We start from the raw sequence: 25,645 nt of genomic DNA on the forward strand, positions 1-25,645 counted from the left end.
AGAAGACATAGGGAAACAAATAACTTACCACCCAACTTTCTGACAAAGGTAGCACGAGAAGAGACTCCTCTGTGTCAAACTAGAAGCATATATTTTTTTGAGTAAGAAAATACAGGTTAGATGTATGTAACATTAGAAAGTATACCCGTCATGAATGAAAGTACTGGTATTCCCCATAATATATATACACATATATTAATTATAAAAAAAACATTATTTAATGACTAATGACAGAAGAGTTATAAAGAGAAAGGTAAGTAACCTCAAGAGATCCAAAAAGAACAAAAATAAAACTAGGAAGTAATCACAACCAAACAAAGTGTTTTTCTAGCAGAGAGAAATTGAAGAAAGTGGAAAATCATTACGTTCCTCTTCAATGTAATAGAATGTAGCAGCCTTGCCCATTATTTTGTTGAATGTAATGCCTTGTCAAGGAAATTTAAGGAATGTTGGAGTAGGCACATGCATGCAAAATCCACATGGTTTATTCCCAAGGACAAAAGTCCATTGACCCAAACAGGAACTCCTTGTTAAAGTAGATCTAGCCCTCAGAAAGAAGAAAAAGCCTAGAACAGAGAGAGATTAAACCTGGAAAGAATGTATATTTTCCCAAACAGATGCCTCATCTTGACTAGGCAAATTCTGTAATATGAATTTTCCAGCATTCCATAATTTGTTTGTAAATGCCTTGTTGGAGGTTAACCTCTCAGTGGATAAATTGAGGTCCTGGAAGAAGGAAATCGGATTGATTGACAGTGAATTGAGATAAATACTTGTATTAACTAAAGATCTACCCACGAGTAAAAGAGCACTATTATATGTTTCCTCTTTTACAAATTCTGACTTGTAGCATCGACACTAACACATTGACAGGAAAACAAACCTGACCAGCAGTTCCCAAAGCAAGTGTGAATCGTAAAGCATCTGTGCCAAATTCCTTTATTGTATCCAATGGATCTATTACATTCCCCAATGTTTTGGACATTTTTCTCCCCTGAAAGAACATAGCACACAACTTGCCCAGTCATGCCTCAAAATCTAGGAATAACAGTACAAATAAATAAACGTAGAAGAGTAATTTGATCAAAAGTATAAGAAGCATAAAAAAGGAGGGATACCAAATGTGGTCGATTGCAATGCCATCAAATAAGCATGGTTAAAATGTTTTAGTGCAGACAAAATTTAAACCAGACCCATTTATTGAGACTTTCTCTTAGGAATTCAGTAAAAGGAATAAAACAAAATGTCAGAATAGTTAGAACTTTTGAAGGGAGAATTAAATCCCCTCTAAACAATTAAATAAAAATAATGAGAGGAGAGTGAAAACTCTTAGATAGAATCAAATGGACTAAAATCATAATTGAACAGAAATTCAATATATTAATGCATTATACAGTTTCACTCACTTGTGAATCTCGAATAAGACCATGTAGGTAAACATATGAAAATGGAACTCTTCCAGTGAACTCAATTCCCATCATGACCATCCTCGCAACCCAAAAGAACAATATGTCATGTCTGCACAGGAACAAGCAGTACACTTGTACAGTATTGCAAACAAGCAAAATATATCAAGAAGTCCATTTTTTTTTTATAATCTGAAGGGGGAAAAGAAGAAAGAAGCTCTTGCATTAGATGATTTCAAGCATGCAGATGACTCGGAAACACCTAGACAGAATATGAACTAATGGCAGGTAACTCATGTTGCCCTTTTTTAGATGATTTAATGGTGTGTAAATCAGTTTGCAGTGTCCTAGATCATTTGTTGGCCAATAATTTTAAGACAATTCTTTGCAAATTGCATAATTAACACTGATGCTAAAGTAAAAATAAAGGCTCACCTATGGAAACATCATTACATTGCAGTTACTGCATAAGCCATTTAACTGACAAGAAAACAGAAGGCTAACAAGGGACTACATACCCAGTTTCAAGCATTGTTGTAGGATAAAACTGCTTAAAATCTTCTGATGACACATCTGGCCAACCAAGAGTACTAAAGGGCCATAACGCACTGAAGACAAAAGCACAAAAATACATTGCGTTAATATTGAATATTGCATTTATTACAAACATTTGTAAAACCAACAAAGCTCCACACACCAGAAGATAAAAAAAGGTCACATCTTTATCAGATTTCTATTTTTTTCTTTTTCTTTTTCATTTCCCTCTTTTTATGATATTTCCAATTTACTCAATTGCATGATGGTAAATAAATAAATTGAATATTTGCAATGAAACTACTAAAGTTACCCTTTGTTACACTTATATCCCTCTTCTTTTATTTTACAATAATAATACCTAACAACAATACTTGTACGTTTAATTTAAATAGAACTTTTAAAAAAAAAAGTCTATATTAAATTTTCTCTCATTCCTTCCTCATTTGTAAACTCAAATTTGAAATTGAAAAAATAACCCAATTTACAGTCGAGAACAAATTAGGATTTTTTTTTCCTCTCATTCACAACTTTCAGCTTAGATCCAACAAATGGCAGGAAAATAAAGAGAGGCTAGAAGTGTATTTTGGGAGAAGGAAATGGAGTTATTGAGAGACAAGTAGCTGAAAATTCCAGATACTGTAGTTCAGGGAAGCTCAAAAGACCATAGATGACTCTAACCCAGATTTTGCAAAAGGTGGTGGCAGCTCCGGCCCCAGTGGCTCCAGCAGGGGGTGCGGCAACAGGGAAAGCACTGACGGTGAAGGAGTCTAAAAGTGGCGCGATGCCGGTGCTAGGTGAAGAAGGTAGCAGGCACAATTTGAACACTCCAATTGTGATTTCAAGGTCAGGGCTAGCACAGAGAGGGTTGACGGCGGCGGTCGTTGCAGCTCTTGGAGCTCCATTCATGGAAAACAGAAGGTGGCTGCGGCTGAAGAAGGGTCAGACCAAAAGTCTTGGATTTTGAGAGATGAAAAACATTTTTCCCTAAACCATCTTACATGTGAGGAGAAACTAGAGGAGAGCTATACACTCTCTTGGTTCCATTGGCTACATCACAAAGGTGGAATGCATAGCTGGCCTGAGTTTAAGATGTTAATATTGCAGCATTTTCGACCATTAAAAGAAGGGAATGTGCAACGAAGATTGTTTGCTCTTAAGCAAAAGAGGATAAATAGCAGAATGTCGAAGGTAATTTGATGTATGTGCAGCACCTTTGAATACCATATCCGATGAAGTTCTTGAAGATGTGTTTGTTAATGGTTTAAAATAAGAGAATAGAGGGTTACAACTTTTTAATCCAGTGTGTTTGTACAGTATTATGGAATTTGCACATAATATTGAAAAAAAGAATGAGATTTTTGTGACTAACCAAAAAATGTTCTTCTCCAAGACATTCAAGATTTTGATAGAAACTTCCTGTCACAAATGGTTAGAACAAGCAAACATAACAAAGGAGAAAATGAAAGATTCAATTCAGTTTGTATTGAAAATAGCCAGGAATTCGAGAGCCTGGGTCTCTAGAGAGCCTGGGTCTCTAGAGGAATACAACTCACACCAAATTCTTCACACCCTACAAATGACCCTTCCCTTGGTATTTATTTCCCTCACTCAGTAGCACAATAAGTGCCCCAAAACCTCTTAGTCATTCCTTACACAATTCCTGCTCCTAGTCGAGCCTTCTAACTAATTATCCCTTATTGGATCTTGCTCTCCTGCTGACTTGTCATTCCCATTCCTTTTTCTTGTGTAGACGTAGGTGAGTGGTGGCCTATCAATACCCCTGCCCAAAGTCTCACCTTGTCCTCAAGGGGAAAATGATGAAATTAGTCCTGAATTGTGCTGAAATCCTCCCACGTCGCTTCAAATGGTGGCAGGTTCGTCCACTGAATTAGGGCCTGTGGCTGCACTTTATGTGTCCCTGGTCGTATATCTAACACTCGTTCAGGTTCAAGAGACCACTCCATCTCCACTGTTAACCAAGAAGGCAGATTCGAAGCTTGTTGATGTGGTCCCAAAGCAGCCCGCAGCTATGAAACATGGAATATGGAATACGGGATGGATGGCTGCATCCTGGGGTAGCTGAAGGCGATAAGCTGCAGTCTCCACATGATAGAACTAGAAAAGGACCAAAGTACCGAGGAGCTAATTTCTCATTTATGCATTTATCCAATGACTTTTGGCGATAGGGTCTAAGCTTTATGTACACTAGATCGCCCACTTCAAAGTGGACATCTCTTCGTTTCCTATCTGTCTACGCGTTCATCTTTTGCTGAGCTCGCTGCAGGTTCATCTTGAGCAACTCTAACACATCATCCCGTGCCTGAAGTTGTTGCTCCACTACTGAAACGGAAGTACTAAGATGTGTGAAACGAACTACTGGTGGAGGATCTCGATGATACACAGCCCGAAAAGGAGTCATCCCGACAGCGGTATGGTACGAGGTGTTGTACCAAAACTCAGCCCAAGGTAGCCAATGTGCCCACTGTTTGGGCTTTGAACTCACAAAACAACGAAGGTATGTCTCCATGCAGCGATTGACAACCTCTATTTGTCCATCGAATTGCAGATGATACGATGTACTATGCTTCAACATCGTTCCTTGGAGGCGAAACAGCTCTTTCCAAAAAAAACTCAGAAAGATCTTGTCACGGTTGGATACTATGGAACGCGGAATGCCATGGAGTTTGACAATGTCGCGGACAAATACCATAGCCACGTTTACTGTAGAATAAGGATGTCTAAGTGGAGTGAAATGTCCATACTTACTTAAACTATCCATTACCACAAGGATCGAATCAAAACCATTGGAGAGTGGCAGCCCCTTGATGAAATCCATAGAAATATCCTCCCAAATCTGCTCAGGTATAGGGAGAGGTTGCAATAGACCTGCGGGTGACTGAGCAAGGTATTTATGCTGCTGGCACACAACACCCTCAGCGACGAACTTCCAAACGTCTTTCCGCATTCCCACCCAAAATAAATCTGTTGCTAAGCTTTGGAATGTCTTGAACTCCCCCGAATGACCCCCCACTGAGCTGCCATGATACTCCTGTAATAAAAGCGGAATGAAAGGCAAAGAAGTTGGTATAACTAAACGACCTTTGTACTTCAAACATCCTTAAACAATCGAGTACCCCTCTGCAACTCCTGAATCAGCTTGGACAATGTGGGGTCAGTCGTAACATGAGCTTGGAGATCCGAAAGAGAGATGAGGGAAGGAACTAAAATGGTAGCCAGTGAAATATCCTGATACACACGTGACAGTGCATCCGTTGCCCTGTTCTCCAAGCCAGGGCGATACTGAATCTCAAAATCATAGCAGAGTAACTTAGTGAGCCATTTTTGATGCTCTGTAGCCACCAGTTGCTACTCCAACAAATACTTCAGGCTGCGTTGGTATGTTAGAACCAAAAACTTCCTACCCAAAAAATAAGGGTGCGACTTCTGGATAGCCAAAACAATTGCCATCAACTCTCTTTCGTACACTGACTTGGAGCGTGCCCGTGGGGATAAAACTGAACTAAAATATGTGATGGGGCGCTGGTTTTGCATCAACGCCGCCCATAAACCCGACCCCGATGCATTAGCCTCCAACACAATTTAAGGTTGATGAAGGCCTCTTGAACTTTTGGGGACCATTCCAAAGCATCTTTCTTCAATTGATTTGTAAGTGGCCGAGCAATCTGACCATATCCTTTAACAGACTTCCTGTAATATCCTATTAAGCCCAAAAATCCTCAGAGTTCCCTCAACGACCTTGGAACGGGCCACTCTTCCATAGTAGCCAACTTAGCCGGGTCGGCCGACACACCTTCCGCGGATATAATATGTCCCAAGTACTCCAATCGACCTTGTGCAAACAAACATTTTTGCGGTTAGCGTATAGCTAATGCTCCTGTAACCGAGCCAAAACCATCTCCAAGTGGTGCAAAAGCACTTCTGTTGTGGGACTATAAATCAGAATATCATCGAAGAAGACCAACACAAACTTACGCAGGAAATCGCGGAATACCTTGTTCATCAAGTGGTTGGTGCGTTGGTGAGGCCGAAGGGCATCACCAAGAACTCATAATGTTCTTCATGTGTCCGAAATGCAGTCTTCTCCACATCCCTAGCACACACTCGGATTTGATGATAACCCGACTTAAGATCCAACTTAGAAAAAATTGTTGCCCCATATAACTCATCGATCACCGAAATTGGAAATTTGTCAGCCACTGTGTCCCGATTTAAAGCCCTATAATCCACACAAAATCTCCAACTCCCATCTTTCTTCTTGACCAACAAAACGGGGCTAGAGAAAGGGCTAGTACTAGGCTGTACAATACCCCCTTGTAGCATTTCAGCCATCAATCATTCTATTTCATCCTTTTGAACTTGGGCATAGCGATAAGGACGAACACTAATGGGGCCAACCCCGTCCCGCAGACAAATGGCATGCTCCTAAGCCCTGTGTGGAGGCACACCCGCTGGCATATGGAAGATTGCGTCATACTTCTACAGTAAACCCGATACCTGTGTTGTCTCGGTCTCATCCTTAGCTTAAACCTCAGCAAAGAGTGCCCAACTCAACCCAAAAACCCTATCCTTCTTGCTGCACTGTGTATCATTGCCTTGCACGATATCTGCGATTTGCATAAGCTCGGGTCACCTTGCAAGGTTACCCACTAACCACCCACCTCAAAATTCATGACCATCGTGCACCAATTCACCTGCATATTTCCCAGAGTTTTCAGTGATTTAATACCCAATATGACATTCACACCACCTAGCTCCAGCGGTAGAAAATCAGTGACGACCCTTAGAGCACCCAAATCCAACTCAACTTGGTGGCAAAGCCCCTCGTGCGCACCTTGCCGCCTGTTCCTAATAAGATCCCATAGCACTTAGAAGACGTAATTGGCATGCCTGTAGCTTTGACTATATCCATCGAAATGAAATTGTGGGCCGCTCCCTGTCGATGAGGATTGTTACTGGTTGCTGCCCAATATGCCCCACCAACTTCATCGTATGTGCTAACGTCATCCCCACCAGCAAGTTAAGAGATAAGGTCCATATATAGCCCAATTCCTTTGGGCAGTCTCCATGATTTGGGCCAGGCCCACGGGCTGGAGAATATGGAGAGGCCCTTTGATCTCTTCCTTCAAGCCTTTGACGAAACTCCCTTCCAATATGTGTTCGGGCATATCGGGTACCCGAGAAGCCAAAGTTTCCTAGCGCACGTGGTAATCTTTGACTGTTGAATCCTACTATATGGACAAGAGATCTTCGGACATTGATCCAACCAGTACCGCCCGGAATCGAAGATGTGTCAACGTAGCCCACGACGTAATCGGTCAGCGTTGGTTCTCCCATTGGAACCATGTAAGCACATCCCCCTCTAATCAAATAATGGCAGCCTCTAACATGTGTGCCTCAGTCAACTGGTTCAACAAAAAATATCATTCGGCCCGAAATACCCACCCATCGGGATTGTCCCCAAAAAACAAGGGTAGCTCCATCGGAGGCAGTCGATAATCCCTTCCACATGGTGGGCACACATCTGAATTGAACTTCGTTGGCTCCGGAACCGATCGATTATCAACTGAGAGTGGAGTCGGTCCTGCCAAAGCAGCTCCATCCATTGCTCGTCGTTGGCGATCGTCACTCGCCGCCGTCACAGTAGCCGTCGGCCTCCCCGACACTTGCAACAGCTGAACGATGAACTTCATTTTCTTAATCTCAAGGAGACGTTGCACATCTGTTTTGAGCAGATCCAACTCCTGCTGAATTTCCGACCTCATCCCCGACAAGTCACGCTAATAATCGGACTTCAACAACTCCACCCTCTCATCCAAAAACTCTAGTTGAGTATCCTTCTTTGGACCCATCATAGGTCACTGGTCTCTGCTATCAATTGATAGAAACTGCCTCTCACAAATGGTTAGAACAAGCAAACAAGACAAAGGAGAATGAAAGATTCAATTCAGTTTGTATTGAAAATAGCCAGGAATTCGAGAGCCCGGTCTCTCCCAGAGGAATACAACCACGCCAAATTCTTCACATCTTACAAATGACCCTTCCCTTGGTATTTATTTCCCTCACTTAGTAGCACAATAAGTGCCCCAAAACCTCTTACGCATTCTTTACACAATTCCTGCTCCTAGCCGAGCCGTCTAACAATCCCCTATTGGGTCTTGCTCTCATGCTGACTTGTCATTCCCATTCCTTTTTTTTGTGTACACGTAAGTGAGTGGTGGCCTATCAGATTTCTTGCATGGGTCATATCGAGAAGAGTCTTCTTCATATATATCGACATATTCAAATATGTTGATAAATTTGAATAAGGAATTGTTGCCATTACAAGAGGTGACCAATTTAAAGCAAGCAAGTTCGGTACAATCCAAGAAAGAGTGATATAAAAGATTAGCCACAGCAGAGTATCAAGAAAAGAAAAATAAAAGAATGTGTTTTAGGTGCGATGAGAAGTTTTCATTGGGTCACCAATGCAAGATTAAAGAATTGAATGTTGGGTTCAAAGAGTACAATGTCAGCGTATAATTGTGAAGAGGTAATGAAGGTAGCTAAAGTGTCGGTGCATGTAGCGGACTGTATTACTTTGATCTGTCTCCTCCTGCTGAAGTTGATACGACTTTTATTTCTGGTTGTATTTCCTCACATAATAATGATATTTGTAGAAAATGATAAATGAATTGTACCTTTTATTCAAGTAAATAACATATATGTATACAATATTAGAGAAACTAGACTAGGAAAGTAGGAGAGAAATTAGGAAACTAAATAATTACAATTGACCCTAATTTCTAGTTAATTTACAGCTCATATATTTTAACACTCCCCCTCAAGCTGGAGCATAAATGTTAATCATGCCCAGCTTGATACAAAGATAATCAACCCACACCCCATTCAAGGCATTTGTGAAAATGTCCCCTAATTGTTCTCCAATCTTCATATATTCTGTGGAGATCAAGCCTTGTTGAATTTTCTCACGAACAAAATGACAATCAATCTCAATGTGTTTAGTTCGCTCATGGAACACAGGATTTGAAACAATATAAAGAGCAGCTTGATTATCACATATATTTATACAATATTAGATAAACTAAACTAGGAAAGTAGGAGAGAAATTAGGAAACTAAATAATTACAATTGACCCTAATTTCTAGCTAATTTACAACTCATATATTCTAACACTCCCCCTCAAGTTGGAACATAAATGTTAATCATGTCCAGCTTGTTACAAAGATAATCAACCCGCACCCTATTCAAGGCCTTTGTGAAAATGTCCCCTAATCGTTCTCCAGTCTTCATATATTTTGTGGGGATCAAGCCTTGTTGAATTTTCTCACGAACAAAATGGCAATCAATCTCAATGTGCTTAGTTCGCTCATGAAACACAGGATTTGAGGCAATATGAAGAGCAGCTTGATTATCACACCACAATTTTGCTGGTACTGAAGTCTTAAATCCTATTTCAGTCAAAAGCTGATGTATCCATATTATCTCACATACAGACTGTGCCATAGCCCTATATTTTAATTCTGCAATTGATCTAGACACAATATTTTGCTTCTTACTTTTCCAAGAGACCAAATTGCCCCCAACAAATACACAATAACCCAAAGTGGATCTTCTGTCTACCTTGGAACCTGCCCAATCTGCATCTGAGAAACACTCAATCTGAGTGTGCCCATGATCCGTGTAAACAATACCTCGTCCTGGTGCTCCTTTTAAGTAGCACAAAATTTGCTTTAATGCCGCCCAATGATGAATGTTGGAGATGACATAAACTGACTGACAACACTAGCTGAGAATGCAATGTCTGGACGAGTCATAGTAAGATAATTCAATTTATCAACCAATCTACGATATTTCTCAGGGTCTTCAAATGGCTCCTCATTACTCGTAAGGTGCACAGCAGGATTCATTGGAGTACTACAAGGTTTTACTCCCAATTTTTTCGTCTCAGTTAAGAAATCAAGTACATATTTCCTTTGATATAAAAAAATACTTTGTTTACTCCGAGTGACTTCAACTTCCAAGAAATACTTGAACACCCCCAAATCCTTCGTGTGAAACTGGGTATGAATGAAAGATTTAAGGGATGAGATGCCTCTAGTATCATTTCGAGTACTAACAATGCCATTCACATACACAACTAACAGAATAATACCGACAGCTGATTTTTTATAGAGCACAGAATGGTCTGATTTACTTTTCAACATACCAAATTTCTCAACAGTCTATCTAAATTTACTAAACCAAGCACGAGGACTTTGTTTCAAGCCATATAAAGATTTGCGAAAGCGACAGACTTGCTCTGACTCCCCCTAAGCAACAAACCCAGGAGGTTGTTCCATATACACCTCTACCTGAAGATCTCCATGAAAAAAAACATTTTTGATATCAAGTTGATGCAACGGCCAATAATGAGTAGCTGCCATGGAAATAAACAGCCGAACAGATGTCAGTTTAGCAACAAGAGAAAAAGTATCACAATAGTCCACTCCATAGGTTGGAGCATAACCCTTAGCAACAAGACAGGCCTTCAAACGAGCAATTGATCTATCTAGATTAACCTTAACCATGAATACCCATTTGCACCCTATAGCCCGTTTTCCTTAAGGTAAATCAACCAAGTCCTAATTACCATTCGCATCTAAGGCATTCATCTCTTCTATCATTGCATCATGCCAACCAGGATGAGATATGGCTTCACGAACATTTTTAGGAATCAAGATAGAATCAAGAGAAGCAAGAAAGGAGCAAGAAGAAGACAAATGATTATAAGAAACAAAAGAAGAAATAGGATAAGTGCACTAGCATTTACCTTTACGAAGTACAATGGGAAGATCATCATTGCTTGGGTCCGGATTTGATGACAAAGAAGCAGGTTCTGGACATGAAACTGGAGGTGGACGCCTCGAGTACACTTTAATAGGTGGCGGACGCATGTCAGGATCTGTGACCAAGGCAGGTGGAGGATCAGGAGACCCGTCAGAACATGTGCCAGGGGCAGAAGATGTGATAGAATACACCAACAAATTATCATCCTCCCCCTGAGTACGAGTAGATGAAGACGGAAAATAGGGTGTGTTTTCCACGAAAGTAACATTAATAGAAACAAGATATTTGTTAAGATCAGGACAATAACACCTATACCCTTTCTGAAGACGAGAATAACCAAGAAAGACAAACTTTAATGACTTAGGATCTAATTTTGTGATATGTGGATGAACATCCCGAGCAAAGCAAACACTGCCAAGTATCGGAGGAGCAACTAGAAATAATGACTTACCAGGAAAAAAAAATTTATAGGGGATCTTACCATTAAGAACAGAGGATGGCATGCGATTGATAAGAAAACATGTTGTGGAAACAGCATTGGCCCAAAAATGTTTAGGAACATGCATTTGGAACAAGAGGGCTCGTGCAGTTTCAAGGTGCCTATTTTTACATTCTGCTACACCATTTTGGGATGCAATATCAACACAAGAAGTTTCATGAAGCATGCCACTAGAGATCATATAAGATTGAAATTGAGCAGATGTATATTCCTTGGCATTATCACTTTGCAAAGTACGAACAGAAACATTAAATTGATTTTTAATTTCAGCACAAAAAGCACAATATAGAAAACAACTCAGAACGATTTTTTATTAAATATAACCAAGTTACACAAGAATAATCATCTACAAAAGTAACAAAATACATGAATCCAAGTTTAGACAAAATAGGATGACCCCAAACATCAAAATGAACTAATTCAAAAGGAACACTAGCACGTTTATTGACTCAAGGACTCGAACTAAGACGATGATGTTTGGCAATCTGACATGACTCACAATCTAATGAAGACACCTTACTATATTGAGGACAAAGTTTCTTGAGCAAAGGAAGGGATGGATGGCCCAAATGACAATGAGCCTCCAAAGCGGAAGCGACACTCGAACAAGCAATAGAGGTTGGTGGTAGTGGATCAAGAAAATACAGCCCACCAGATTCATGTCCTTTACCAATAATCTTCTTCGTCACAAGATCCTCAAATAAACAATTATCGGGAAAGAATGAGATGCAACAATTTAGATTACGAGTGAGTTAACTAACAGAAATCAAATTAAAGGATAAATTAGGTAAGTGTAAGACTGTTGACAAAGTAAGCAAAGGTGTAGGAGCAATAGTGCCAGATCCAAGAACAAATGATGGTGATCCATCAGCTAAGGTAACAGTAGAGGTGGGACAATGAGACTGAAAAGTGAAAAAGAGACTGGAATTACCTGTCATGTGATCTATGACACAGCATAATCAATGACCTATTTTGAGGATGTGGAAAGAAGACATGCATTAGAATTACCTGAATCAGCAAACGCAATGACAGAAGGAGATGATGACTCAAGTGATTCTTGGTACCTTGAGAACTTGGCAAATTCATCAGTAGGAATAAGGACCGATTTTTCAGATGCATCACTAGTGCTTGCAATATTAGCAATGTTTTATGCTGATTCTTGAACGGTAACTTCCTACACTCAAACATGGTGTGGCCTGGTTTCTTACAATAGTCGCACATAATGCTTCTGGAATCCAGTGTTCGATTGTCAAGTCCTTGTGAATTGCCTCCTTTGTATCCACTTGGAGTAGAGGTTTACCATGGTGCATAATTATTACAACTCACCAAAGCATTATTAAGAGAAACAGAAGTAGTTTCTGTGCGAAAAACACGGGTAAACACATCTTGTAAAGAGGAAACATCAGAACCAGAAAAAACTTGTGACTTCGCAGAGTCAAATTCAAATGAGAGTCTTGCTAGAAAGTTCATAACAACCATCTAATCTCGTTGGCGCTGTTGAACCTTCACATCAGGACTAAATGGCAGCAACACATTAAGCTCTTCGTACGTTTTCTTAAATGCCATAAAGTAATTCATAAGAGACTGATATTGTTTCTCCGCACGGTAAAAGGCTTTGCAAACATCATAAATACGAGACAGATTGTCTTTTCCAGAATACAAAAACTCCAAGTAATACATTTGTTCTTTAACTTATTCACAGTGATTAATCAAGCTAATTACCTCATTGTCAATAGAATTCCGAATTTAGAGAAACAAACGAGCATCCTCCTGTAGCCACATCTTTCTCGAATCATCTTTTTCTATTGAAGGATCATCACTCAAATGATCATCTTTGTTAATACTTCTTAGATAAAACTGAATCATCTTACTCCATTCTAAATAATTCAAACCAGTCAATTTATGGTCTGTGATTTTAGACATCACAGGAACCACATCAAATACAACCGCTGATTTTCCCTCTGATTTATGCCCAGCCATAACGCCTTAACAAATAAACAAAGCAGCAACAAACTAAAACCAAGGTAGGATCACAACAAAGAACCTAGACCAAACCTTGATAATCACAGGTACGGACAAGAGGTGACCAAAAACGAAGCACCGATCGGTCAGGAACTCAGAGATGAACAATCGGAATGTAAACGACCACCAGAAAATGGTCCACGTGCGCGCACGCACCGGGGCGTGTGGAAGCAGGCAGAGAGATACAACAGCGCGTGTGGACCACGCACAGGGAGTCTGAACATTGAACTTCGGGTTTGAAGATCAGCACCTGGGCAATCCTCCTATGCCGGCGGTGAGAGCTACAGATCACTCCAAAGAGGTTTTCCAAAAAAGAACCCCTTAAGAAAAGAGAAGAACAAACCCAAATTTTGTGAACAGCCCAAATTTCGAATCCCTAATCTAAAATTGCTCTGATACCATATAGAAAATGATGAATGAATTGTATCTTTTATTCATGTAAATAACATATATTTATACAATATTAGAGAAACTAAACTAGGAAAGTAGGAGAGAAATTAGGAAATTAAATAATTACAATTGACCCTAATTTCTAGCTAATTTATAGCTCATATATTCTAACAATATTATCCAGTGGCATTATAGGCTACCCTAGTTTTTCATATCTGAAACATTTATTTCCTAAGTTATTTCGGAATAAAGACTTGAGCTTATTTCATTGTGACATTTGTCAATTGGCAAAACATACACGTGTTGTTTCTCGTTCTATACCTTACAAATCAACTCAGCCTTTAAATCTCATTCGTACTGATATATGAGGACCATCTACAATAACAAATACTACAAATACAAAATAGTTTATCACTTTTATTGATGATCACACACGTGTTAGTGGGGTATTTTTGCTTAAATCTAAATTTCATGCTGCCATGAATTTTAAAAGTTTTCACTCTATGATCAAAAATCAATTCAATGCAAATCTCCAAGTCTTGCACACAACCAATGGCACTCAATATTTCAACTCAATATTAGGTGATTATCTTCTTTCTCATGGCATCGCTCATAAAAGTTCATGTGCAGGCACACCCCAACAAAATGGGGTTGCTGAATGCAAAAATAGACACCTATTAGAAATCGCTAGAGCAATTATGTTCACAACCTTAGTTCCGAAACACATGGGGAGAAGTTGTTCTTACGGCTGTCTATCTTATCAATAAAATGCCCTCTGGAGTATTGAAATTTCACTCCTCTATCTATACTTCTCAAAGTGTATCCAAATACACAGCTGGTGTCTAATCTCCCCTTGAAAACGTTTGGTTGTCTTTTTAGTTCATGTTCTTAGCCCAAACCGATCTATGTTTGATCCTAGAGCCCTTAAATGTGAATTTTTTGGGTTACTCTTCTACTAAAAAAGGATACAAGTGTTATCATCCTCCTACTCATCGTATGTATTTTTCAATAGACGTTACATTCCATGAAGGACAACCCTTTTATCCCAACTATTCACTTCAGGGAGGGACAGTGAGTGAAGTTTCTAGTTAGGATACTTGTCTTCCAAAAGCTATTCCTGAAATTTCAGAGTTTCAAAACTCTTCTGAGCAGCAACAATCTCAGCCACCTAAGACTAAGGAACTCTTAGTCTACTCTCGGCGACAAAACAACCATCAAGTAATACAGTCAACTAATGCTCCAACATCTCATGAATCTGATCCACAAACTACTCCTGATGTAAGTAATCCTTCTCTTGATCCTATTTTACCTGATAATATTCCTAATGTTGAGTCTTCCAGTATGATTGAACCTGAGTTTGAGTTACCTATTACCAAAAGAAAGGGAATTTGAAGCTGTACTCAACACCCAATGTCCAAATATGTCTGTTATAGTAAACTCACTCCTCATTACAAAGATTTTCTATCAAAAGTTGAGCAAGTGGCAAGTCCTAAGGATGTTACTGAGGCACTTGCACAGAAAGAGTGAAAGCAAGCAGTGTATAAGGAAATTGGAGCCTTATTATCCAACACCACATGGACAGTAGTCAATCGGCCTAGAGGTAAACATGGTGGGGTGTAAATGGGTGTTTACAGTTAAACACAAAGCTGATGGAACAGTAGACCGGTACAAAGCAAGATTAGTTGCGAAAGGGTTCACTCAGACATATGGCGTGGATTACAATGAGACATTCGCTCCTGTTGCAAAGTTAAACACTGTGAGAGTCCTATTATCTATTGCTGCCAACCTAGATTGGCCCTTACAGTAGCTAGACATCAAAAATGTTTTTCTTAATGGACATTTAGAGGAAGATTTTATGAAAATTCCTCCAGGATTCGAAGCCTAAAACAGTCTCCAAGAGCGTGGTTTGAAAGACTTAATCAAGTGATAAAAAGACATGGATACATACAAGCTCAATCAGATCATACCCTACTTTTCAAACACTCACACGAGGGTAAGGTGACTATCCTCATTGTTTATGTCGATGACATGATAATAACAGATGATGAGTATGGAGAGCAAGAAAAACTTAAAGGTATGCTAGCACAGGAATTTGAAGTAAAAGATCTTGGACCTATGAAATACTTTCCTGGCATGGAGGTGGCAAGAACCAAAAAGGGGATTAGTACCTTAGAGAAAATACATTTTGGATCTCCTCAAAGAAACAGGAATGAGTGGTTGTAAACCTGTAGCAACTCCAATCAAACCAAAAGGCAAGTACAAAAAGAATATGAAGGAGAAGACGGTTGACGAAGGAATGTATCAACGGTTAGTAGGAAAACTGATCTACTTGTCTCATACAAGACCAGACATTGTCTTCGCCGTCAACTTGGTTAGTCAATACATGCACAATCCTCTAGAGGAACATTTAGAAGCTGTGTACACAATCCTACGCTATCTAAAGAAAACACCTGGACTTGGATTATTGTTCAAGAAAAATGAAGAATGGGGTGTAGAAGCGTTCACAGATGCTGATTGGGCAGGATCAATTGAGGATAGAAGATCAACCACTGGCTATTGTACCAAAGTGTGGGGAAACTTAGTTACTTGGAGAAGTAAGAAACAGCCAGTAGTAGCTCGAAGTAGCACTGAAGCAGAACTTAGAGCTCTTGCTCAAGGAGTATGCGAGTTAATCTGGATTAAACGAATATTTGAAGAGTTGAAACTTCAAAGAATGGAGCCTCTAAAGTTATACAGTGACACCAAGTCTGCAATCAACATTGCTCATAACCCCATTCACCATGATAGAACGAAGCATGTGGAAGTGGATAGACACTTCATTAAAGAAAAGATCAAAGAAAAAGTGTTGTGTTGTATATGTTCCTAGCAAACAACAAAAGGCTGATATTCTGACTAAAGGCTTATCGAAAGAGTGCAAGTTGGGCATGTGGAATCTCTATGCACCAGCTTGAGGGAGGGTATAGAAACTATTGTTTTATTTTCTGTTATTATTCTTTATTATTTCAGTATCTTCTAGAATGGGAAACCAAGCTGTATAGAATATTTTGTTTCCTTATTTAGGTGATTTTAGGTTTATTGTAATTATCCTAGAATATATGGGTATTCAATACCAAATCTATTTATAGGTTGTACAATGTCTATTTAAATGGCATAGCTCTTACGAAATAAAATATTTCACAGGTTGTTTCTTGATTAAGCTGATAAATGAATGATCATAAATAAGACTTTTTATAAAGATTAAAAAATTTCAAAATATACAAAATGATCACATAGATAGTAGATGGAGTTAAAAGTAAGTATACCATTAATTTTTTTCTTTAGCAGCAAAAAGAAGCCCACGAAAGTTGCACTAATTGTACCATTAAATTTCGACTCTATATTCATATTACTATAACATTTTGTACCATATTTTTGTGAAGACAACTAAATGAACCCAACTTTTTGATTCTTTGAAATTCTTAAAAACAGTTTATGCGAAAACAAACATTCAAATTGCTAGTATTTAATGAAATAACCAACCTTGAAAACCAAGTGTCTAGTACATCTGGATCTTGATAAATCTTTACAGCTTTCCCATATTTCTCATGTGCTTTCTTAAGAGCTTCATCAACACTTCTAGCAACTATATATTCTTCTTCATTGTCTTTTCCCTCAATGTACCAAACTGGAATGCGGTGTCCCCACCACAATTGCCTACTTATGCACCAATCTTTAATATTTGATAGCCAGTGGTTATAAATCTGTGAATCATAGAAGGTTTCAGAGAACAACCAAAATAAAAGAATTCTTAAAAAAATTGAAGATACTAAAAGTGATTAAAAAATATGAACCACCTGCAACATGAAGAAATGGGTAGGGTTGTTGTAAGGGTATATTTGTTCCATGTATTTAACTACATATGTCAATATCCTAAGCTAAAGAATGATATGTGTTTGGCAAGGATTTAATTTAATACTGCGATTGCACATCCATAATTAGTTGTTTGTTGTTCTGATGTAGCTATTCTTTCAATCTTTTTAATTATTACATAAAAGGAATAATTACAAAGAAGAGAGATCAGGTGAAACCAAGCACCTACAGCTAAACTAAAACCCCACAAAACTAACATAACATTTAAAAACTTAAAATAAAATTACATCAAGCAACCCCAATCTCTTAACAAGTGAGAAAAGGAAAACAGGGCAAAAAGTTTGACACTCTTTAGCCATATAGCAACCCACAACAGATTTTGAGAAGGCATATGACTGTGGAGTGGGATTTTCTGGATTTAGTGCCAAATAAAAGTGGTTTGGGCCGAAGTGGAGGAGACAGATGAAGTGATCTCTCTTTGGTATTGTTGAATTGTTCAAAAGGAATAAGTCAGCCTTAGTTAGAATATTTTATTCCTAGAAAATAGGCATTTGTTATTTTTATTCTGTTGAGAGATATCTATATCTATACGTATACATTGTAATAAAAAAGATACGATTAATAAAAAATTAAAGACTTTCAGCAGTGTATTTAATTTCTTCCTGGATTGAATGCTTTTATGGTATCAGAATATTAGAAGCATTTTTTTCAGTTGAAGAAATTCAATGGATCTTCCCACTGATGGTATGACCATAGGTCCCAATGGTTCGAGCAGAGGTGTAGACTCTGATGCTTCTCATGATGCATGTCTCCCTCTAAAATCGTTCCCACTGCTACTATTGAAAACAACCTTTCCCTTCAAATTACTAGCTTTAAACTGTCTGGCCAAATTATCTCCAATGGTCTTGTTCTGTTCAACTTGTCATTCGTGGCAAGGGTAAATATGGTCTCATTGATGGCTCCGTTAAACAACCCTTGTCCACCGATTCCTCCTTTGCTGATTGGGATATTCAAAATTCCATGGTGATGGCATGGCTCATCAATTCCATGCAAGATAGTATTGCTGAAATCTATCTTCTCTACCCAACTACAAAATCTATTTGGGATGCTGTTGCATTGGCTTATTCAGATCTCGAAGACTCTTATCAAATGTTTGATCTTCGTACACGATCACATAACTTGAAACAAGATGCTGGTAATGTTACTCACTATTTTAACTCTTTAACCAAACTTTGGCAAGAGTTGACTTCTGGTTACTGTTCTTAAGTATTTGGAAATCTTGTTACTTGGCGTAGTAAAAAGCAAAGGGTTGTCTCAAGTAGTACTGCTGAAGCTGAATTACGTTCTACTGCACTTGGTGTTTGTGAAGCACTATGGATAAAGAGGTTATTAGGAGAACTAGAGGTTCCTATGCAAAGTCCTATGACTATTTGGTGTGATAATAAAGCTGCTATCTCCATCTCTCATAATCCAGTTCATCATGATCGTACAAAACATGTTGAAATTGATCGTCATTTCATTAAAGAGAAGATTGATGAAGGGGTTCTTAAAGTTTCCTACATTCATACTACTCAACAGGTCGCTGACATTTTCACAAAGGCATTGCATGTGCCTTTGTTTGACAAGTTGATAGACAAGCTTGGATTGTATAGTATATATCATCTAGCTTGAGGGGGAGTGTTGAATTATTCAAAAGGAATAAGTCAGCATTAGTTAGAATATTTTATTCCTAGAAAATAGGAATTTGTTATTTTTATTCTGTTGAGAGATATCTATATCTATACGTATACATTGTAATAAAAAAGATATGATTAATAAAAAATTTAAGTTGTTCAGCAGTGTAATTAATTTCTTCCTGGATTGAATGCTTTTAGGTGTCCTATAATATATTCATCAATGGAAGGCCTAGAGGGAAGTTTAATGACAATAAAGGGCTAAGACAAGGAGATCCCTTATCTCCTTTCTTGTTTACTATTGTAGTAGACATTCTTATTGTGGTAGACATGCTTGGGTGAATGGTGGACAAAGCTATCAATTCTTCTCCTCTTTTCAAGGGATTTTCTGTGGAAAAAGAAAATATTACAGTGAGGCATCTTCAATTTGCAGATGATACAGTGTTCTTTGTGAATGACGATAGCTCTATCTGAATTTTTCTTGATATTTTACAAGTCTTTTGTGCTGTATCTGGGCTGAAAGTAAATATGCACAGAACCCAGTTGCTAGGGCTGAATTTAGATGATAGCTTAGTGGAAGCTAATGCTTGGGCCATTGGGTGTGAAGTAGGACAGTGGCCTAAGAAGTATTTGGGGCTATCTATGAATATGACATCCGCCAAACATGTTGCTGATATTCTTACAAAAGGGCTAGCGACTGGTGTTTGAAAAGATAAGTGACAAGCTGAGAATGTTTGACATCTACCACTCAGCTTGAGGAAGACCATTAGAAATCATAGGAAAATCTTGGATTATTACAGCTGTTGAATAGCCTTTAGTTCAGAATATTTACACTATCAGCAAGATATTGCGATTAATTTTTAGTTTCCTTATTCATATTTAGGAATCTTTTCAGATTATGTTGACCTTGTCCTCTAGGGTTTTTAATTGTATTCTTTATCTATATATAAAATGATTATTCATTTTCTTCTCTGCAGTGTTTAGTTTTTCTCTCCTATTCTCTGGTTCTCTGGTTTAATTAAATTAGCAGAATCCATTAAATAGATTAATTGTATTAGCTGTGCCCAGGATTTGTCTAGGTTCAAATATCTCTTTCTTTTATGCTGCTTTCTCTTTCTTTTTTCCTCCTTCCATCCCATTTTGGTATATGCAGGAGTTAGTGGCAGCAAAATACATAATTTCACAAACCTTCTCAAATCTTTCAGGAATGATTTTTATATCTCCTTTTTCTACAGCTTGAAGGGCTTTATCTGCTAACGGCTCCATGGTTACAAACCATTGCTTGCTTACAAGTGGCTCAATTACCTAAAATAAAAGCACAAAAAATAAAGAAAACAATGTTAGTAAGAGCAGTAAGAAGATTGCACATGGCCAATGTATTTCATTAAACAATATCCAGACTAGGATTCATAACAAAAGAAACTCACTTCTCCACCACGTTGGGATCTGGGCACTCGTAAAGTATGTGGCTCCTTTTTCACAGCTAGACCTGTGTCTTCCAGATCTAACCAAAGCTGATTCCGAGCCTCGAACCGATCAAGCCCACTAATGATATCAGACAGACATATCATTCCAAAAATAAAGACAACAGAAGATAAAAGGTGTTGTAAAGCATGACAAACCCAGCAAACAAAAAAGCATACCAGTACAGTCCGGCAACATTGTTAAGTGTTCCATCCTTGTTCATCACATTAAGTATTGGCAAACCAAGCTTTTTAGCAAGATTATAATCATTGTGATCGTGTCCAGGGCTAATCTTCAACACACCAGTCCCAAAATCTTTATCAACAAGCTGCCAAACAGCAATAATCAGTAAAGTTGTCTCAAACTCAATTAAGCTTAAAATTAAAATAAAAAAATGTATAATTGGGTGACATATGTCATTTTCCAAGAGTAAGGGGAAGAGAGGAGAAGAGAAAATAAAAAAAAAAAAGTACTTTAGGGGATCCATGGCATGAATTCTTCTTCATCTCTGAAGAAACAAAGCTAGTACGAATGAGAAAACAGCTAGTGTGAATGAATTCATACGAATACACAGAAATACATTTCAGCAATACATTAACGAACTCCAATCTCTAACTAAATCTACCACCGAAAAGCCCTTGAATTATTTTGCATCATCTCGTCATCTCTATCCTATAAAAGAGTTGTTGATGACCAAAATGTTTAGTTGACATGTCAATGTCTAAATCCCGGAAAACACATATTTAGGTCAAAATACAAATTATTTAATAGAACTTTTTTTTTTTTTTGGAAACAAAGCAACGCTAGTATTAATAATAAAGAATATAATATAAATTATTAATATTAGAAGCTGCCAGTCTCTACATAGATCAGAGAAAGGCACATTTTCAAACTCTTTTCTCCAAAAAGTGAAATGGCTACCCAGTGTCTCCCTTTTTCTTTTCTTTTCTTTTTTGAAATTAAACCTCAAACTGTACATATAAATTAGTACAAGTAAACATTAGGAAAACCTAATGAGAAAAAACCAGAAAAAACAATTTATACAAATCATTACAAACAATAATGCTAATCTCTACATAAATCCGAGAAAGGCACGTCCTTAAACTCCTTTACATTAAACAGCCAAATGCCTACCCACCCGATGCCTAACCTTTTTCCCAAAGGGACTCCAAACAATCTTTAACATCATGAAATATCCTTTTGTTTCTTTCCAGCCAAATAGCCCACCAAATAGCTGCCACCCGTTCTCCACAACTTTTTTGCTTTATTTCCAGTAGCAAAATGTATAAATAGCCCAGTAGCAGTTTTTGGCATAAACCACTGAAAACCAAACTAATTTATAAATTTATACCATACTTTGAAAGGACAGTGTATGAATAAATGAGCAGTCTTCCCCATTCTTCTTGCACATCAAGCACCAGTCGGGGGAGAGCATCATATAAGGATTCCTTCTTTGCAGAACCTCATGAACACAGACGGTCCAAAACAGAGCTGCCAAACAACCTTAGAAGGCATAAGGCCTTTCTACACCTTGTGTGTCCATGTGAACAAACTATTAGAAACATCACCTACCAGCATATTGAATGCTGATTTACAAGAGCTCACTTATGAAGAATCTCCCAACTAGATCCTTCTAACCCCAACACTGGGCACAGAACTTGATTCCACAATTAACTCAATATGTTCCAGTACCTCTCTATTGTTTAAATTCCTGATTAATTGAAGATTCCAATAACTCTCCTGCCCCTCCATTGAAACACAAAAATCAGCACTGCAACCATCCTTCTTCTCCGACCTCTTCATATAATGCGATAATTCCTTTCCATAGAGTTGAGGAGCCATGTCATAACTAAGGAGTTTTCAGATCTCCCTAGTTTAAATTCAGATCAGTTACCTTAGGATGTATCGTTTCACCTGTTAAATACCTAAGCTTTCCATGTCCGTCCACTACTAGTTTGAGAGTTTGTGCCCATTCTAGATAAAACTTACCATTCAAACCAAGAATAGTAATTTGAAGAGAAGAATTGCTGGCTGCTCTGATACCATGTTTGTTTGGGAAGAAAACTATCTGTTTTTTCATATATCGAAATAAAAAATACATCATAGGATATGTAGGCAGCAGCACTAAACGTTTATTTGTTCACCCTAACTAAATCCTACAAAATAGGATCATTTAAATACAAAATTCAAATTCAAAAATAACCCACGGAATCTTCCTAAAAATTTGCTAATGACTAAGTCATGGTTGTTACAATATATGTCGACACATTAAAGTATGGAATCTATAATCAATGGTTGCTAGTGTGGTTTCCTAAGCATATTTTAATACATGTGATCTAGTTACGAATTGTTGATGTAAATAGACATCTTAGTAAAGTTATTTTATATAATTAGATTATATATGGTTGGGCCGATGTAAATTCATTTCTTTATAAACTTATCGTTTGTCATATATATTTAAATCATATCAACATGATCATATGTAGATTAGTTTGAATCCTGAGAAGTCATTAACTCCTATTCATATTTATTGGGTATTTTGATTCACTCGTTAAGTTTTGTTTGTATATCACCCAAATGACTTTTGTTTTGGAAATTCAATGACTTAGGTGGCAAGGAACATGTTCTTACAAGATTTGGAATCTAAATTTTCCTACCAGATCGTATATTGGTTCCTTTAAGGGTTAATTTTAAAATCAAATAATTATTGAGCTTAAATATAAATAAACTATTCACTAGTAAATTAATGGTATTTAAGGAACAAGGGTAAAACGGTAATATTGAACAACTCTAATTACAAACCAATAATTGGATGTCAGAACTACATTAAGTGATTATATCAATAGACTACACGAGAATTCAATAATTATAATTCTATATTTACTAAGAGAGCAATGTCATATTTATAGTGGAGTAATAATAGAATTAATAAATAAGATTATTTAATTAAGGGTAAATACCATTTTGCACCTTTTGCAAAAGTTACTGATCAGACCATGTGTTTTCTTAAATGACAATTTGGACTCTTTGTTTTGCAAAATGGAACAAAAGAATACCCTCGACCAGATTTTGGTCAAACTTTTTTTAAATATGACCAAAATACCCCAAGTTTTATTAATTAATGAATTAAATAGAAAATGGAAATTTTATTTTAAAATTGTCAATGAATAAAAATAATTAAAAAATATATTTTAAATAATAAAAAATTAACATATCTAATTAAAATCATTGAAACCCTAAATCTAGACTAAACTAAATTAAACAATTTTTTCTTTCTTTCTTCCTATTCTTCTTCTCAGTTAAATAAAAAAAGATTTAAACAACATTTAAGTAAAAAAAATTAATACTTAAACAAAATCTAATTTAAAATCAATATCCACCCTAAATAAAAATACAAAATCATTTAAACTTTTATTTGTTTATGTTAATCTCTTATTCTTGATCACCATCAAAACCAAAAATCATCCATACAAAATGAAACATTTTCTCTTCTTTATTTGTTCATCATCATCATCAGAAATTACATAAAAAACTCAAAATTATCAATCTGAAAGTACCAAAAAAAATCTCAAAATACCCAAATCATAGTGGTTTTTGGCTTCCATGGTCATCAATCCGTCCCTGTCTGTTCCCATCAGATTGGAAGTCCCAGCCACCACGAGAACTGAAGCTCTGTCGCACGGATCTGTGCCTTTTTTTCTGTTCTGAGTTATGTGATAGGCCTCCAATCACCTATGTTTACATTAGGAGAGAGAAGGGGAAGAAGAGTGACAAGTCAGCACCCGATGGGAATATGGTAAAAGTTAGTTAGAGGAGAGTGACTTGAGTAAGGTGAGGTGTAGGAGGTTGTGTTGTACCGTGGGAATTAGTTATCTAGAGGAATGTTAGTCATTTGAGGGTGTGAAGAATATCGGTGTGAGTTGTAACTCTTGGAGAGAAATAGGTTCTCAAAATCCTATTATTTCCATAATACAGTGACTATTTTCATTCTATTTCTATTTCTGGGTTCTTGCCTCTGTTCTTACCATCTATGCAGGTTGTTCATATCAATTGGTACCAGTAGCCAGCACATTCTTCCATGGGACCAAGAAAAGAGGTATCGGCAAAGTTGTGGGAAGAGAAGTTTGAGGCTCTTCAGTCCGAGCTGCGCTGGGAAGTGACGGAGGTCCGATCGGATCTGCAGCAGTTTTCGAAGAAGCTGGAGGTGTTAAGATCTGATGTGCAGCGAATACCATCTTTGGAGAAGAAGATCGATTTCATGATTTGTCATTTTGCCCAATTGCTTCAGGTGACTGGTCGATCAACTCCCGATGTCACCACTGCCAGCAACGATCGGCACAGACGTGCGGTGGACGGAACAAAACCTTCGACGCTGGCGACTTCTTCACAGGAACACTCACCACCTCCGCAACCTACCACAACAGATACGTTTGGTTCTGGGCACCATTTTGGATGAGATTACAAAGCTCCATGCATGGATTTGCCACTGTTTTCAGGCGACAATCCAGACGGCTGGATCTTTCGAGCTGAACGTTACTTTTTGTTGAACCGTCTTTCCGAGGAGCATACGTTGGAGGCAACCATTATTGGCCTTGAAGGTGACACCCTAACCTTGTTTCAATGGGAACATCAGGGGAGACCTATTTCTTCTTGGGCTACCCTCAAGAATCTCATATTACTCAAATTTCGGGTTGTACCAGTGGGGTCTCTCTCAGAAGAATTGTTATCGGTTCATCAGGAGGCAACGGTGAAGGAATATCGGGTCAAGTGAGAAGCACTAGCTTCTCGGGTACCAGGGGTGCCAAAGCACATATTGGAGGGCAGCTTTGTCAAAGGGCTCAAAGAGGAGATTAAAGGGGCTTTACATATTCTACAACCTGTGGGCCTGGCCAACATTATGGAAACAGCTCAAAGAATTGAAGAGAGCCACCAGCTTGCCTCAACGGGCCAGGCCAGCC

General features: G+C 37.9%; 1 protein-coding gene across 4 annotated transcripts in view; it reads right to left on the bottom strand.

The window, feature by feature from the left end:
• Positions 1-25,645, bottom strand: part of LOC133818626 (valine--tRNA ligase, chloroplastic/mitochondrial 2) — a 45,433-nt gene that overhangs the window by 8,187 nt on the left and 11,601 nt on the right. For all 4 annotated transcript variants that reach the window (XR_009885993.1, XM_062251620.1, XM_062251622.1 and 1 more), the window contains 9 exons: positions 20,867-21,015; positions 20,651-20,768; positions 20,412-20,528; positions 17,221-17,441; positions 1,925-2,014; positions 1,407-1,518; positions 884-994; positions 589-726; positions 29-79 (listed from right to left, as the gene is read on the bottom strand). Coding sequence is in view for 3 of the 4 variants with exons in the window: in XM_062251620.1 (XP_062107604.1) it covers positions 29-79; positions 589-726; positions 884-994; positions 1,407-1,518; positions 1,925-2,014; positions 17,221-17,441; positions 20,412-20,528; positions 20,651-20,768; positions 20,867-21,015 (1,107 nt within the window). In the remaining variant the exon portion in view is untranslated. The remainder of the gene's footprint in view (positions 1-28; positions 80-588; positions 727-883; positions 995-1,406; positions 1,519-1,924; positions 2,015-17,220; positions 17,442-20,411; positions 20,529-20,650; positions 20,769-20,866; positions 21,016-25,645) is intronic.

This window comes from Humulus lupulus, chromosome 2, assembly GCF_963169125.1.
Source record: "Humulus lupulus chromosome 2, drHumLupu1.1, whole genome shotgun sequence".
NCBI classification, from domain to species: Eukaryota; Viridiplantae; Streptophyta; class Magnoliopsida; order Rosales; family Cannabaceae; genus Humulus; species Humulus lupulus.